Source organism: Semicossyphus pulcher, unplaced genomic scaffold (assembly GCF_022749685.1).
Source record: "Semicossyphus pulcher isolate SPU_LCO1_2020_fin unplaced genomic scaffold, fSemPul1.0.p SCAF_19, whole genome shotgun sequence".
In the NCBI taxonomy this organism is placed as follows: domain Eukaryota; kingdom Metazoa; phylum Chordata; class Actinopteri; order Labriformes; family Labridae; genus Semicossyphus; species Semicossyphus pulcher.
In genome coordinates this window covers 18,909,518-18,926,242 of record NW_027211692.1, presented here as the reverse complement: position 1 = coordinate 18,926,242, position 16,725 = coordinate 18,909,518, and the positions used below count along the sequence as shown (strand labels likewise).

At 42.7% G+C, this 16,725-nt stretch overlaps 1 protein-coding gene across 1 annotated transcript in view; it reads left to right on the top strand.

Moving 5' to 3' along the window:
- hip1 (huntingtin interacting protein 1) overlaps positions 1–16,725 on the top strand; it is a 41,876-nt gene that overhangs the window by 19,296 nt on the left and 5,855 nt on the right. Inside the window, exons 2-24 of the mRNA XM_069668357.1 lie at positions 725–788; positions 1,523–1,665; positions 1,824–1,880; positions 3,040–3,120; positions 5,220–5,296; positions 5,687–5,748; positions 6,773–6,913; positions 8,259–8,316; positions 8,511–8,586; positions 8,862–9,005; positions 9,462–9,559; positions 9,823–9,895; positions 9,984–10,167; positions 10,478–10,566; positions 10,802–10,918; positions 11,084–11,185; positions 12,440–12,634; positions 12,748–12,895; positions 13,022–13,108; positions 14,765–14,872; positions 15,773–15,909; positions 16,319–16,429; positions 16,627–16,685. Of these exons, the coding sequence (XP_069524458.1) occupies positions 725–788; positions 1,523–1,665; positions 1,824–1,880; positions 3,040–3,120; positions 5,220–5,296; positions 5,687–5,748; positions 6,773–6,913; positions 8,259–8,316; positions 8,511–8,586; positions 8,862–9,005; positions 9,462–9,559; positions 9,823–9,895; positions 9,984–10,167; positions 10,478–10,566; positions 10,802–10,918; positions 11,084–11,185; positions 12,440–12,634; positions 12,748–12,895; positions 13,022–13,108; positions 14,765–14,872; positions 15,773–15,909; positions 16,319–16,429; positions 16,627–16,685 (2,411 nt within the window). The remainder of the gene's footprint in view (positions 1–724; positions 789–1,522; positions 1,666–1,823; positions 1,881–3,039; positions 3,121–5,219; positions 5,297–5,686; positions 5,749–6,772; positions 6,914–8,258; positions 8,317–8,510; positions 8,587–8,861; positions 9,006–9,461; positions 9,560–9,822; positions 9,896–9,983; positions 10,168–10,477; positions 10,567–10,801; positions 10,919–11,083; positions 11,186–12,439; positions 12,635–12,747; positions 12,896–13,021; positions 13,109–14,764; positions 14,873–15,772; positions 15,910–16,318; positions 16,430–16,626; positions 16,686–16,725) is intronic.

Genomic DNA, 16,725 nt, shown 5'->3' with positions numbered 1-16,725 from the left:
ATAACTGTCAAACCGCTAACTCAGGAGCAGGAGCTAACACAACAGTCTTCTGATGGTTGTTTATCAGCCTGTTTATATCAAACTACACTAACTCAACAGCTTTATAAAAGTCTGAATCTTAACTGTGTGTGTTTGCAGGATTCATGGATAACTCAGAAGTTGTGGCACATCTCTAATGTTTCTGTAATGTGGGTTAGACGATACTTAAATTTGAGCTGATGTTGGACGGGGTTCATTTAAGCTGGGCCAACATTCCTCAGTAGATTTCATAGCACAGACACATACTCCCCTGATCATCCACACGTGAGGAATAGTTTGTGCTATCTCATTTAGTCTGCCTGTTCGTGGTGCTAATGTTAACTGTGTTTACCAGTTGGTTCATGGAAATGTTGTGACTGCAGAAGAGATACGTATGAAGAGATATGATGGCATATGTGTCGCATGATGATGAGACAGGTGTTTCTGTAGAGGATTTCAGGTCTCTCAGCTCCTGCCTTGAATATCAACTCTGCAGAAAGTGGGTCAGTCGCCCTTCTGCTTCCCATTCCCCAGGTGGTTAGACAAGGAAAAAGCAACTTAAAGGTGGAAGGGTGCCAAGTTTTAAAATGAAACACTTGACACTTGAAGGTTTTTACATTTTCTGTCTCAAGCGGTGTGGCTGATTTCTGCTCTCTCTTCCGCCCCTCTTTTTTGTCCCCTGCCCTTCCTTTCCTCCTCTTCACAGGCTGTCAGCATCAATAAGGCCATCAACACACAGGAGGTCGCTGTCAAAGAGAAGCATGCCAGGAATATCCTCATATTGTCTGTGTGTGTGTGTGCATGAGGAGAGGAAGTGTGTTTGTCCTCCTTTAAGTGTGTGTGTTAGGAGCTGTTCTCCCATGGCTGCAGGGTTACTTTAGTGCAAGATAAAAACAACAAACTAAGTGTAACCTCATCATCTACATGTGGCCCTGCTGCAGAGCTAATTTAGTAATGTGTTAGACAAAACAGAGAGCAGACAGAGAAGAGCGCTGTTTGGTGTCTGCAGAGCTTACCCTCAATAACAAATATCTAGGGCTCATTATTTTTGTTTTTTAAATAAAAAAGGGAAGATTTGGAAAAGGATTTTTATTTATTTTAGAACACTAAACAGGGACAATTTCACCTATATATAACATAAATGCAAACAGTACAATGCAAACATCCGGTAGTTTAACCATGTTTAACTTAGGAGTACAGACTATTCTTTACTGTCAATAACCTAAGGCATTGTCTGACTCAATTTAAGCTTCAGTAATAAGTGTCCTCTTGCACCAAAAGAAACAACTTTTAGTAATGTAGGGACAAAAACATCTTAAAAATGTGTGTTTTTGTATGAGGATTGGTACAGAGAAGGACAATGCTTAGGTATTGACATCCCTCATAAGAATTCAGATATGAAACATCAAGATCAAGAGAGCCAGACTTACACCACACTAAAGATGTCATACATTATATTTAACCAGTTATATAATCCAAGTGATCCTTGACTTGTCCCCGTCACCCTGCATCTTGGGGACCCATCATGAAAAAGGCGCCCACACCTTCTGGGCGGCGGTCAACCGGCTCCCTCTCTCCAGCAACGCGGTGCTCTGCTGGAAGTTCTGCCACGTCTTCCACAAGTTGCTGCGAGACGGACATCCACACGTACGTAAAGATGATTACTGTAACCATTTCCAAACCCGTATAATAAAAAATATCTCTCTGATGTCTGATCTACATTTACTTCATTAAAACCCAATGAACCCTTTTCTATGAACTTTTCTCCCCCTGCTTTGTCTCCCTCCTCTCTGTTTCCGCTGCAGGTGATAAAAGACTCCATGAGGAACAAGGCTGATTTAACTGATATGAGCAGGATGTGGGTAAGGACACAGAGATTATCATTTTAATGTAGTCATATTCTCTGCTATGTATTTTAAATATTGATTTTAAGCTGAATAACAGACTTTATACTTCATCTTTTCTATCCTATCTTTATTACTCTGTATATATTTATCTATTACTTCATACAGTGCAGGAAAAAGTAAAGCACATTTGTTGTTTTTGCCTTTTAAATGATGAGAAACTGAACTAAAGAAGCTTGTTTTTTTTATTTACTAGCATTAAAGCTCAGCCACCTCCTTGTTAAACAGTCACATTACACGATTGTTACTAGTCATCCTGTTGTGTTGGAGTGACAGACGTTTTTGGCCCGTGATGGACAAAGCCATTTAAAACTTGCCAAGTGTGACTGTCAGAGCTCACAACATATCGCCCGCCAACTACATGCTGTTGTGGCTAACAGACGCTAACATTACATAAGCTAGTCTGATAGCTTCTTTGTGAGGTAGCAGCACTCAGGATTATGACATTATTGTTATAACATTGGCATTAATGGAAGTGAGCACAAGTGTCTTCACAGTATTGCGGCAGGCACCCCTGTTGAAATTCATGCTGTCTATTGTGTAAAGTTGTATGTTGCACTCCATTAAGCAACATGATCTGAACAGTCACCCTTTGTGTTAAGCAACACCGGTTTGGGTGGAGAGCCTGCTCTGTCCTGTATTCCTGGACTTAGGCTTGTTATTTTATCACTCAGTTTTTTGCTGATGTCACTGGGCAGGAGGATACAGGAAGTTTGGTCCCTGCGACCAGCGCTGTGGCCTCCATTTCCTGTTGTGTCATCACCACCCACACTCACGGACACTGCTCACGGAAAAGCAGAAGTGAGAAGCAATCGACCAAATCGCTACTAGATTCAACTTTGTCCATACTTTTAAAACAGGGAAATTCACACAGAATGACCTAAACTGAACCTGTTTTTCATGAGCTTTGTAGAAGCAGCAGGACAGAATATTTTGGCTGCTCTTTGCTCACTTTATTCGAGTTTATTGTCTGCTTCCTTCAGCCAAAATTTCCTGTACAGGCCGGAAAACACCAAATGATTTGCCTCCTCTTTGTTCTTAAAGCTGCAAGTCCTCCAGGATAAGAAAAGATTATTCGCTACCTTTGATCACGTCTTCTTCTTTCTCTTTCCCTCAGGGTCACCTGAGCGAAGGCTATGGGAAGCTGTGCAGCATCTACCTCAAACTGCTCATCACCAAAATGGAGTTTCACATCAAAGTGAGTCGGCCTGGCCTATAAAAAACCCAGCGCCAGTCTCCCTCATCACTCATTATCTTTGTCTCAGACTCTCCTTTTAGTGCGAGTGTGTCTCTGCGGGGGGGGATAGAAAATTCTGGCTTGTACACTAATGGCCTCTCAAGAATCTGTAATGTAGCCTTTTTATGAGACGAGCGGTGCAGGGACAGAGAGGAGGTGCTGATGCTATCGCAGGAAGATGTGGTTAGTTGTTGCACCCAAGGGTGACGGGCAGATTGCCAAGAGGTTACTTGAGAATTATGTGACCCTTTGGCACATAAAACTATTGATTAAGGTTTTATTTCACCTTTCTTTACGCTGTATTTACTACGTTTGATGTATAGACTTGCTCATACATCAGCAGGCCTCATAGATAACCATTGACCACACAGAAGAGGAAGTAGAAATCCCCTCTTCACACACCAGATAGAGGTCAATTAATGTTAAACCCACAGTCTTATTTAACTTTTAACAAGCCGACACCTTAAACTAAAAAGAGTATATAGCTGGATCATTTGTACCTGGAAAATATTCAAATCTAATGCGTACATTAGGTGCCTCACCTTAAAGAATTATTTTCTACATAGAGAGAAATGAAGGAAGCAAATGTTTGTATATTTTTGGGCTACTTTACTTTCAGGCAGAAGAGAAACAAGAGCAGTTTTTCACAGATTTTAGTGCTTCAGCAGCCAATCGACAGCCTGTTTGACTCAGAGCCAGGGTTTTGTTTTGATTGGCTCCAACAAGTGAGACAAAATCAAAGAACACACAGGAGCAGTCAGAGTCCAAACATTCGCCTGAGCGATCCATCAAGAGAACGTGGTTGTGGAAGATTTATTCAGATTGTGCATTCTGCTCTCATCAGCATTAGTTACAGATACAACAGGCAATTTAAAAATCACTAAACACTTCCTGCTCAGCACCAAACAGCAGACATGAATTTTAGCTAATTGCTGTTCAAATTTTGGCTTTAGAGCCACATACATGTATGTCCCTCATGTGTTGGTAGTAGAGATAGACCGATATGTTTTTTTCAGGGCCGATACCGATACCGATTATTAGTATTCAAGGAGGCCGATAACCGATATTTGGAGCCGATATTCATTTGCAAAATTTTAAATAATACAAACTCCAACACTTAACTTTGTTTAAATGCCTTTAAGCATATGTTTATTAAACAAACAAACAAAAAGCGCAGGGAGTTCCCAGGGTCAGCAGCATCTCTTATAAAGTTAACTGAAAATTTAAATAAATAAATAAATAACTTCCTGAAGTTTTATAAAGTAAATAAAACAAAGTTAAATAAAATTTGCAAAGAAATTAACTTTTACTCCTCTCCGCCGTGTGTGAGCACTCTACATGCACAGCTTTCACTGCTGATTGGCTGTTACCATGCCATGGTTCTGCGTGTAACCAATCAGTGCTGTGGGTGGGACAATGCTGGAGACAGAGTAGTGACTGCAGACAGAGAGGCGCGGCTGCATCAGAGCCAAAATAACCAAGTTTTAAATTGATCTCTTATCGGCTGTCGGATAATAAAAAAAAAAGCCGATGCCGTTATGCATCAAAAAGCCGATAATAGGTCTATCCCTAGTTGGTAGAGACCAAAAACAGAGCTCTAAGGAGGAGGAGTGTTAGGCTGAAATGCATCGGGTTACCAGAAACACGACTTGAAGTGAATAATAATGTTTCTCTGTAAATAAACAACTGTTTGCAAACAATTTCTTTCTTCTTCGAGTTTAACAGATTATGATTTGTTAGGGTTGTGTTTACAGCTTGTTTGTGCTGCCTGATATTGCAGGTTTCAGTTTAAAAGTAATAATATTGTAATATAAATGTTCTCAAATACACTAAAAGTCCAACTTGGAAAATTTCACTGAGGTATAAACCTCAAGTGTGTACTGAAATACAGTATTGAGTAAATATAAATGCACAGTCCAGCTTTCGCACCAGGCAAACAACCATATTTTTTATAAGTTAAAGAGTTTTATCAGCATGTTGATGGTTTTTAGACTTCCTGTAAATGTGTTCGTCCCAGATTGATGTCAGAAAAGGTTCAAACCTCTTGTCTTTTCTTTTAGAACCCCCGTTTCCCCGGCAACCTGCAGATGTCTAACAGGCAGCTTGACGAGGCGGGAGAGAACGACGTTAACAACTTGTGAGTGCGGCGTGTCGCTGCTTTGCCTGTTCTTATCGTTATTGCGGTAGATTGTCGAGCATGACCGCTGTGCTGGCCAGGATCCAAATGATAATGAGTTTCAGTTTTAATTCTCAGTCCGTGGTGACCAAAGTGTGAAATTAAATGATACTGCATGCATCAACTGTGTGCAGTTAGTGTGCTGTATCAAGGGGACTTTCCTCCAGCTTTGAGCGATCAGAACGCAGGAAGGAAATGATCCAGTGTTTTACAGTAATAGTGAGGAAACGATCAATTAGGATCATTTTGTTTAGGAAACGAAAAGCTTACACTCCTAACCACTGTGACACAATAAAGACAGACCTGCGTGCTAAAAAATGTCTGTCTCCTTTATCTCTCCGTCTCCCTCAGCTTCCAGTTGACAGTTGAGATGTTCGACTACCTGGAGTGCGAGCTCAACCTCTTCCTGGGGGGTAAGTTATTCTCAGACTGTTTGCTTTGTGCCCCCAGCTGTGCTTATCTGAGCATGATGACACACATAGACTGATGCACACTTTGACAGACAGACTGGACGACGCTGTGTGACTGATAGCTGCCCTGCACACAGAAATAGACCTAGTAGATGCTATCTGCGGTGTCATCGGGGCTCCACCTCGTCTGACTCAGTCTGCTACAACCCTTTTAATGGTTACACACTGTACCGTAGCCCTGTTGTTGTCTGGGTGAGTCAAGCTGGGTTAATGTCTCTTACATTATGGACAGAGCTAAAAATAGATGTCTGGGATGTGACCAGGAGCTCAGAGGAAATTGTGGAAAATCTGCCCACTCACATTCATTAATGAGCAGGAAATTATAGCCTCGCTTCTCTGTTTGATGTCCTTTATTCTGCATCCTGAGGTTGATGTTGACTTTAAATGGAGATAACTTCTAGGATAATATCTCTACATTAAAAGGACAAAATGAGAGTGTGTGTTCCCTCACACCCAAATCTCAAAGAGCTCGTCAGCTTCCTCCTCCGGTCTGGTGTATTTTAAAAACATCACGTCATCCAGGGGTTATAGAGGCCAGGCCTGAGGTGTCTGTGTGTGTGTGTGTGTGTGTGTGTGTGTGTGTGTGTGTGTGTGTGTGTGTTTGTAAATGTGTCTGTGTGTTTTGTAGCTGTGCAGGAAACCACGCCTCTGCAGTGCACACAGGCTCTCTGGGCCTTGCTTTTGGGGCTGGTGTGAGCAGGGTGGCAAGGAAATGAAAGAGGGGTGTAATGATGGAGGCAGAGAGGGAGGCGGACAATTACGTCTGTGTTCAGGTTGCTGTTTAGTCTGCCTCAACTTTAAATCGTTTTCCTGCCTCTTTTCAAAAAACAGGAAGCTGTGTGTTACTTTCAACCATTTTTACAAGTTAATTTTAGTGGCCAAGTGAGCGACGCACAACCTGAAGCATTAAGATTGTCCATGGCCTTTTTTAATCAATAATCGTCTATTGATCGTGTGTGTTTCCCAGTATTCAGCTCTCTCGACATGTCTCGGTCGGTGTCGGTGACAGCAGCGGGTCAGTGTCGCCTGGCCCCCCTCATCCAAGTCATCCTGGACAGCAGCCACCTGTATGACTACACCGTCAAGCTGCTGTTTAAGCTGCACTCCTGTGAGTGACACACACACACACACCTCTGTTGGTCAAACTGCATAGCTACAGACTGAGTAGAAACAGCACTCAGTAAAGGTTGCTCATTATGTTTGCTCAAAAAAAAAATGTTGAAAATGTTTTTTTCATAATTTTTCTATAGTGAACCTTAAAAAACTCAGCTAGACTTCAGCTTTAAGGGTGCTGTCATGCTAAATGTATCTGTCACCAGATGTGAATTTGAGTTGAAACCTTTTTTGCAACATTTAAACAAAACAGTTATTTGTTAGCAATGTCAGTCAAATCAGTCATTAAGTCAGCATGTTCATCAAGGTTTGCACATGCATGTGCATGAATTGCTGCAAATCACTCAAATCAACCTGATGATGCCGCCTGATCATATGCAAGTCCCTTATTTGAGTGAAAAGCAAAATGTATACCCCATAATTGATAAATAACACCCTTTTTACCCCTGCATTGTTGGTGGTAAATAGGAGGATCACTGTTTACTCGCAAAACTTGCGGAGACCGGAAAAGCAGCCGCTTAGCTCCGCCTACCCTCTCTGGCAGACCAACCACTGCTGGCTGATGGAAAACGCGTCACTAACTGGGCACCGCTTGAGATTATTTCTGCGAAAGTCGCCACAGACACCCAGTCTGTAATACTGCAAATGCAAAGGCTTTCATCAGTGGGCCACAGGCTCAATCACCATTGTGTTACCTCATTCTGCGATAGATAGTGACTGAACAGACATTTATTTAAATGAAAATCTTCAAGATTATGACATTAAATGTAAAAGCTAATGGTGATTTCTATAAATTGCTAACTATGTAATTTCATTTCAATCTGTTATTCTCTGTCCTGTATTGTATAAGAAAAAGTTTAATGTAAAAGAACTCTTTATCACTTTGTACATGGTCTGTAACACCTGCATTTGTAGAATATTTTAAATAGGACAAAATTGGTGAATGTCAGTAAATATTCTATATCCAAACAAGTGAATCTAATTATATTATTTTTATATAGTTTCTTTAGCAGAGTTGGATTATTGAGTGTCTACTTTTACCTGTAGCTCCTAAACGTTCTGCAGTACAGAAATACTGAGTGAATACTTAAAATGTGTGACGCTTCTCTTCAAAGATCCAAAGATGACATGCTCCTCTCAGACTTAAAGAATTTTCCAGACCCTGTGGCTCCTGAAACCTTCAAAGCCCCACCTGATTTCAAAAAGCCTTTGACTCTTTTCGACTTTGATACAAAACCCCATCATCCATCTGTGCTCTCAAACATTAAATAAAGACAGAATACCTGAGCAGGGTTTTTTTTGTCGCAGCACTGACGTGTTTGTGTTTTGTGTGTTTCCAGGCCTTCCAGCCGACACTCTCCAGGGCCACAGAGATCGCTTCCAGGAACAGTTCAAGAAGTATGAAGTTCACTTGCAGTCACACACACACACACACACACACACACACACAGAGCCGGTCACAGTTCCACTGTACTCTCATAATTTTGACTTTGAGGACTGAGCTCTTAGTACCGTGTTGAATGAATTTTCAATGTCTAACTCTCCTGCCCTTCTCACTCTGGTTGTCTGTCCTCTCCTCCTCTCTGTTTCAGGTTAAAGAGTCTCTTCTATCGCTCCAGTAACTTACAGTATTTCAAGAGGCTCATACAGATCCCACAGTTGCCGGAGGTGATGACCATCCTCAATATGTCTCACATTTTCCACATTTTAACCACACTGAAGCTCCAAGTTGACCCGTGACGGTTGTTACGTGTATTGCTTTCCGACTGGTTGATTATCAATGGTTCATGCTTTTATTAAATGTGTTTATTTTTTTATATTTTAGGACACCTTTAGCTGCATAATGCGCATCCTTCCCTAAATGTGACCATGTCCTTGTAGAAGTTCAAAATACTCGTATACAATAATAAAGAGACTAAAACAGTGCCTTGTGATCCTTGCAGAACCCTCCTAACTTCCTGCGTGCGTCAGCTCTGTCGGAGCACATCAGCCCCGTGGTCGTGATCCCCGCCGAGTCGTCGTCCCCGGAGTCGGAGCACGTCGTGGAGACGGACGATCTGGTGGACACAGACGTCCCAGCTCTGCCGGTAACTAAACTAAACAAGACAAGTATCCTCGATTGGTACCTTCCACTCAACTTGTTTTCTGGCAAACATGTCGGTAATCAGCCGCCAGAAATCTAAGAGGGATGTTTGTGGGAGTAGAAAGGAGATGACCTGCCAGCACACTCCCCTGTAAAAGTGTTTTTTTAGGGGGGGGATTTTTGGTCAGACTTCTCGAAACATCTGGTTGATATTCATGCTGCCATGGTGTGAATTATACTGACTTTCAAACAGCATGTGAACATGGAAGATAATGAAGTTGCTAATGGCACTTTAGCCTCGCAATCCAACTGAAACACACCTGGATCTGTGTGTCATAATAAGTGTAATCATTCTGCTATGGAAGACCAGGAAACTCACATTATTAATCCCAGATTGTTGATGAATAAAAAGTACTAGTTTAAGTCCTACAAAAAACCCAATTTTGTTTGAAACCTTCAGGCTGCCGTGGAGACCAAGTTTGACGACTTGTTTGGCACCTCGGCTGCTATAGACCCCTTCAACTTCAACAATCAGAACGGCATGCGAAAGGACGACAAGTAAGGCTGGAAACATGTTTATTTGTCCGCCTGATTTTTGCTAACAATTATTTTTCTTACATTTACCCATTACATTATGATGTACACCTGTTACATCATAATGTCCTACCTTGTTGACCTTTGGTTTGACTGTGTCAAATGTGACATATAATTAAATGCATACAAAAATCAAGCAGAAGTTCATTTGTATCTGTTATAAGTCACCTGTGCGGATACCATGGATGGATTAAATTTTTGATCGATATTTTGTCTGAACCCATCAGAGACCGTCTGATTGAACAGCTAACGCGGGAGATCAAGGCCCTCAAAGAGGAGCTGGAGTCCTTCAGACTGGAGGTAAAGAGGAGAAACTACACACTATATCTATAAAGGATCATATAAGCGAATCAGCTGTTCACTAACTCCGGTCTCTGTCCCTTCCCAGAGTGGTCGTCTGTGTCAGGCGCTGCGGGGGCGTGTCAATGAGCTGGAGGCGGAGCTTGCAGAGCAGAGTCACCTGAGGCTGCAGGCTGCAGGGGAGAGCGAGTTCCTCAAGGCGGAGCTTGACGACCTGCGGAGGGTGAGAGAGGACACGGAGAAGGAGCAGCGGAGCGTGACGGAAATAGAGAGTGAGACAAAATTTGTTGTTTGATAACAGTTTTTACCATAGTAGACCGTCTGAATCAAATACATTATTTAAATTAAGTTTTATGTTTCTGCCCTTTTTTTTATTATTATTATTCCTGTTTTCTTCATGACTGACTTCCGATATTTTAATTTGTTTGCAAAGATGGAAGCTTCTCGTCAAAATAAGAGAAAGCCATGGTTTTGCATGAAAAATGTATTTATTAAACTAGGCCTTAGCTGTAGATATATCTAACCCACGCTTTCCATCACCATAAATATTAATGATGTGTGTTGACTTGTGTTTCTAACCAGAAAAGGCTCAGGCCAATGAGCAGCGCTACACCAAACTGAAGGAGAAGTACACAGAGCTGGTTCAGAGTCACGCTGACCTCCTGAGGAAGGTGAGAATGATGAATGTTAACTTAAATACAACAAATCATTCTTCTTGTCCTTGTCTCTAAACGAGCCCTGAATCTTCCAACCTTAACTTCTGTCCCCTTTATCCCTTATACTCTCTAAACCCAAGGATCCAGCCTCTGTCCGATTTATTTTGATAAGATTTCTCTGTGTGTCTGCATCTGTGTCCAATGTCCCTCTGCATTTAATTGTGTTTATGGTGTCTGTCCGTGTGTGCAGAACGCAGAGGTGACGCGACAGATGACGGTGGCTCGGGCAGCTCAGGATGAGGTGGATGCAGTGAGGAGAGAGATGCAGGAGAAGGTGAAGGCAGCTCAGGAGACTGCAGACAGACAGGTGAGTACATACAGCAGGTCAACAACACAACTTCAACTCAGCATATTGCAGCCTGCTTGAAATTTAGAGGGACACAAAGATAATGGATTTTCTGTGTCCAGTGTAATTCAGAAGTGTTTTGTTTGGCATTTTCTAGTGTGTGCTAGATTTTGACTTGTCTTGCAGGAGAGGGAGCAGCTGGATCAGCTTCAGGAGCTGCAGAGGGAGCTGGTGTCCAGCAGGGCGGAGCTGGACTCCCTGAAAACGACTGTGGTCTCTTCACAACAGGTGACTCCTCCTCTCAGCTTCCTTACGCAACAGGATTAGCTTCAAAATGCTAACTAGAACCCAGAGTTGCTGCAAAAACTGTTATTCAACTTATTTTCAGCAGTCTTGATTTGATACATAATAATGGGTTGCTGATGTCACACTCTCGCTGGTATATCTCTTGTAGCGTTAGCTGTGAGATCCTGACTCCCAAGTGCAGAACCTGGATCCTTATTATGATGAAAAACTGCATTCATGTTGTTCATCTGTCACTCCCTCCATGTTTCACATCATCCCTCCTCTTAGTCACCGACTCTTCCTCCTACAGCAGCATCTCAGACACATCCAACCTCTGTCAGCTTTGATATGCTAATACATTTCTTTCACATCAGTGAGTTTGTGTTCAGTGTGGGGGGAAATTGTTTAAACAGGAGCAAAGTAGTTTTCAGCCTCTACTCGCGTTTGTCACGTTTGTACCAGGCGACTGACTGCGTTTTTTTTTTAAAGAAGAAGCGACAGCGGCCGTAAATTCTGCTTGTGTAAATGCAACCGCTTGTAACCGACTGTAATAAGAGGAGTGACTGAGAATAAGCCAAGAATTCAAACCATTAACCCTGACAACCCCTCTGATTGCTCGTGACTCCATCCGCTGCTCATTACCTCTCATCCGTCTCTGCCTCCCACTCCTCGCGTCCTATTTCTGTATCCACTTCTCATCCACTCTGTCACTTTCTGTCCTCCTCTTCCTCCATCTCTCGTCTCTTTCACACACAGCCCACATTTTATCGCTCTTGTCACATGCCTCCAGTGTCCAGATCTCACCGCAGCACACAGATTGCATCCATATTCTTAACAATTCTGTTTCTGCTTCGTCTCCAAACGTTTCTCCTTCTCTGTCGGACCTGATGGCAACCAGGCTGTAAGTCTCTTTTTCTTACCTGCATGACACTTTAATGCACATTTTTTTACCTCGCACAGTGACGATTTATTTAACGCACTCCCAGCAAACAGGATCTGATGCAACTCTTTGAATCCATGATTGTTGCATTGCAGCCTCAACCACAACTTCCCAGTGTTCGTTTGTAAGCTCAACCTCAACCCAAACCGCTCTGGAGACTGTACGCCTCCACAGACTTAAACTGAGGCAGCATTGTTATAAAGTCTGTCTGAAGTTAAAGTGTTTTTTATTGTGAGGTCAGAGGACTGATTTCATACCACATCCTGACATTGTTTTCTCAAAATCACTCCCCTTCGTGTTCGGTGTCCTCCATACAGTCGAGTGAGGTCCTCAGCACCCAGCTGGCCACCCTGGAGTCAGAGAAGGCGGAGCTTGTACAGTCCCTGTCCAGTGTAGAGGCGGAGCTTGTTGTCCGAGGGGAGGAGCTCGAGCGAGTCCAAAGCTCGCTGGCGACTGAGAGGGAGAGCGGGGTGAAGACAGCAGAAGGTCTGCAGAATCAGCTCAACGAGAAGGTGAATTGTCGTTTCCTCAATTATCTTCCTTAATTAGCTGTAATAAATCAAGCAGAGGGAGGCGCTGACAACCATTGTGTGCATTAAGCGTCTGTGTGTGTTTGTGCCCACAGGAGAGCAGGGAGCAGGAGCTGGAGAGCCAGCTGGTCGCCGCTCGCTGGTCCAGTCTGCAGGGAGCCGTGGAGGAGGCGGAGAAGATCATCCAGGACTCGCTGGCTCATATAGACGACCCGGCACACATCAGCTGCACCAGCTCCGCAGGTCAGAAGCTTTTATCTTAAAACACAGCACAGAGCTTCCCTCTTTTAGTGCTGGTATTCTAATATGCACTACAAAGTTTGTGGGTATGTGTCTTGAATGCAGTCTCATTGTCTTTTTTATCTGTAGACTACCTAGCATCCAGATGTCAGGCCTCTTTAGACTGTATGGAGCGGCTCCACTCTGCCAGAGAGGCCTTCAAGGCAGACAACACAGGTGAGAGCAATAGAGCTAAAGTTGACAAGAGGCCACACTCTCGGACTCACAGACTTTGAGGCATGTTCCCACTAAGTCTGCGAGGGCTTAGGGCTGTCCCACTGTCAAATCGTTAAGTGCATAAGGGCTCTCTCACAGACCTTCTGAGCCCTTCATAATTACTTTCTGTAAGTCTGCATTTCTGCAGACTGGACCTGAGGGAATTGCCCACAGGTCATAGCGAACTTTGTGACGTATACAAACGCCCAGCTCCCCCACTAAATGTAAACAAATCTTTATACATTGACGTAGTATTCAATTATGTTCAAACAAAAAAACTAAATGTAAACAATGCGAGCGTGGACAGTGACGGAACCGCGAATACGTTTATCTGTAAGTGACAACAAAAAGGCCTTTCTGACTTATGATACATTATTATTTATATTTGTTTAAATATGTAAACACTGTAAGACACAAATTCATGCTGGAGGTCGTCTTTTTTTGGTATCTTTTTCTCGCATCTGGTTTCCAGGCAACGTGTGATGCCATGATAGTGTGTCCCATTCCCCATTTTTATGCAGTCCTCAAACCCTCACTGACTCACGCACTGCACGCCTGACGCCATTAAAGTCTGTGAGGGTTCAGTCTCGGATCCCGTCAGCTATAGTCTGAGACGATATAGCTTCTGGGCACACCAGTGAACGTGCCGGGCTGTAGGCGACAAACGACTTTCCGTCAAGACTTCCTTTTCCGCGTGCTGCATTATTTACAGAAGGAGAAACTGTTTTCTTGTGATTTACTTGTTAATCATTGGTTTTACCTTTGCCATAATTTCAGCATCATGATGCAGATTTGTAAGAAGTAAAAATTCAAGCTTTGTCAGGTCTGTCCTCAAGAGGAGAAGAAAACCTTTAAAATGCTTGTTTGTTGAACGGAGGTCGGATCGATCTGATGCATTCGAGGATGTTGGATTCTACTATGTAGAATCTGTAAATAGCGATTAGTGAGGGTTCAGTGCTCAGGCTTCAGGGTGGAGATTGGGATTGGGCCCATGACTGAGCTAGTGTTTTATGCAAATGTATAAACAGTTGTTAATTTGAATGACCTGCAGCTTCTTTGCTAGCCAAAAGCAAACAAGCTATACGTATACTAACATCCCTACTGAGTAAGGCTCTATCAGCCTTATAGTCTTTCTAGATATAAATACATTTTATACTACAAGCTGCGTTTTTTGTTCACATAGAACTGAAGTCGACAAGTAGCTCTGTATTTAAAGGTGATATACTGTGCTGGACATGCTATCGTTAGCTAGCCACTAGCTTAGCAGCTATTAGCTTGCTAGAGACACTCATAATGCTTCTATAACTTATAAATATATTACTTTTTTCTCTAAATATAAAATACTACTTTTCTAAATATATCTTATCCTATAACTTGTGTAAGATAATGCCACTTTCTTTGTTTCAAACATATTTATTTGAAGAGAAAACCAGTTAAAAACCTCAGTAAAGTGCGCATGGAAGATTAAAAAAAAAAGCACATATATCTTCAGCTATACAAAAGTGATATAAGGTGACCAATGTTTTAGAAATGTTTACACATATGTTGACAGAGGCATGTGCTGAGTGCTGGATGCCTGTAAAATCCCTAATGATGTCAAATCACATCTTTGTCTAGGTGTATCTGAGCTGGTGCGAGTGGTGACCCAGTGTGGCCACCTGGTGGGCGACACCATCGTTCAGGGTAGTGCCACCTCCCACATGGTGCCTGTGGAGCAAGCTGATGGTGAGTGTGCATGTGAGAGAGAGTCTCCACTTCTCTCCTGATATTTATCAGTGGATGAGTCATGTACATGTTATAGCATGTCTGTGAGTAGTTCATACCTCTTCACATGTTACACGTACAGAAAGGCTGGGCAGCAGACATGTAAATGATTGTGTCTATATTTGCTGTGATACACATTAATGTCAGTGTTATATAGACTACAGACTCACTCGAGCATTATTCTCCTCTGCAGCTCTTTAAAGAGTCGTGTGTTCAGAACATGCATTGATAGAACAGAGTTGCTGGTTTTATATAGGAGCAATTTTTGCTGTATTTGCTCTCTTATGAGTTGTTCGCTGTCAGAGTAAGTCTAAACATGCCCAAATATAAGTGGTCTAATTACTGCAATTAATACCACTCATGTAGAGTTAAAACTGGGTCAAATTAAACCTGCGTCTGTAGTGCGGCTCTGGAAATCAATAAGGTCGCATCGATCATGTGTTAGTCCATACGTAGCTGATACAGTTGAGTGCAGCATTTGAAAGCATGTGTACAGTTTTATTCAAATCAGCTGCAGTCCTACATCCAAAAAAACAGGCTTGTTGAGGTCGTTTTTGTTTCCCTCTTCCTCCCATCGGAGTGTTTAACAGTTAGTTCTGCCTCGGGGGATGTCAGTGTAATTATAACTACAGCTACATCCACTAGTGGCTCACATCAGAGTTTACAGAAGGCTACATATTGTATGCGAATAAAAAAATTTAATGTAATATCACAGCATAAGATATAACAGCTTTAACGCTTAAAATGCATCTACATTATATACCTACAAGATTTGTGATGGTTGTCTTTCAGTGCCTGTTTGTGTATTATAATGGTAGTCATTTGTGCAACAACACATGCATCCCTCTCTGTCTTTGTCAGCCCTGTCAGAGAGTGTGAAGGCGTGCGGGGCTGAAGCTCTGGCTCTGCTGGGACAGATGAAGCAGCAGGACAGCATAGCTGCAGCAGACAACGGCAAGCTGAAGGCAGCGCTGGAGGCCATCCTGGCCACTGCAGAGGTTTCTACTTTATACATACATGCTAGGGGTGGGCGGTAGACCGGTTTCAATACCGTCAGCGCTGTCACGTTCTGCCACGATATTGATTTTGCAATACCGTCAATACCAGGATAAACACACACGTTTTGGTTTTAGTGCACAGACAAGGGAGCTTTACTTCCCCCTGTGTTTCCCACATATAGACCCGGGCAAGCCGCTCTGGTGTAAAAAAATACTATGATATAAATTTTAGGTCATATCGCCCACCCCTAGTACATGCTAATGTTTGCACTTTAATTGTGCAAGTAAAATCCTACAGTATTGATGTATGATTAACCACAGTAAAAAGGTTAAATTGTTTAAATGATTCCTGGTTTAAGAATTTTTCCTTAATACTGACTTCAGACTCTCTTTTTGCTTCTTCACTCAGAAACTGCGTCCCCGGGGTTTGGAGCTACAGCAGGGGGAGTTGGGAGATCTCGTGGAGCAGGAAATGGCTGCGACTTCCGCTGCTGTGGAATCGGCAGCTGCCAGGATAGAGGTGTGTGTGTGTTTGTTTTAGTGTGTGTTTAGCTGCAGTCATCTGATGGTAGTCGTGTATTTAAAAGTACTCGGCGTATGTGTGCTGACAGCCCTTTGCACGCTGTGTGAAAACATTGCCCCCTGTTTCACTTTACAGCAGCATTAACTTCAAAGCAACTGTTTCTGTCTCCTTTGTGCCTCTGTGGATCCCAACAGGAAATGCTCAACAAGTCTCGCGCAGTTGATACAGGAATCAAGATGGAGGTCAACGAGAGGTAAAACTCAGATTGGGGATGGGTTTAAGAGCTGAAGCAA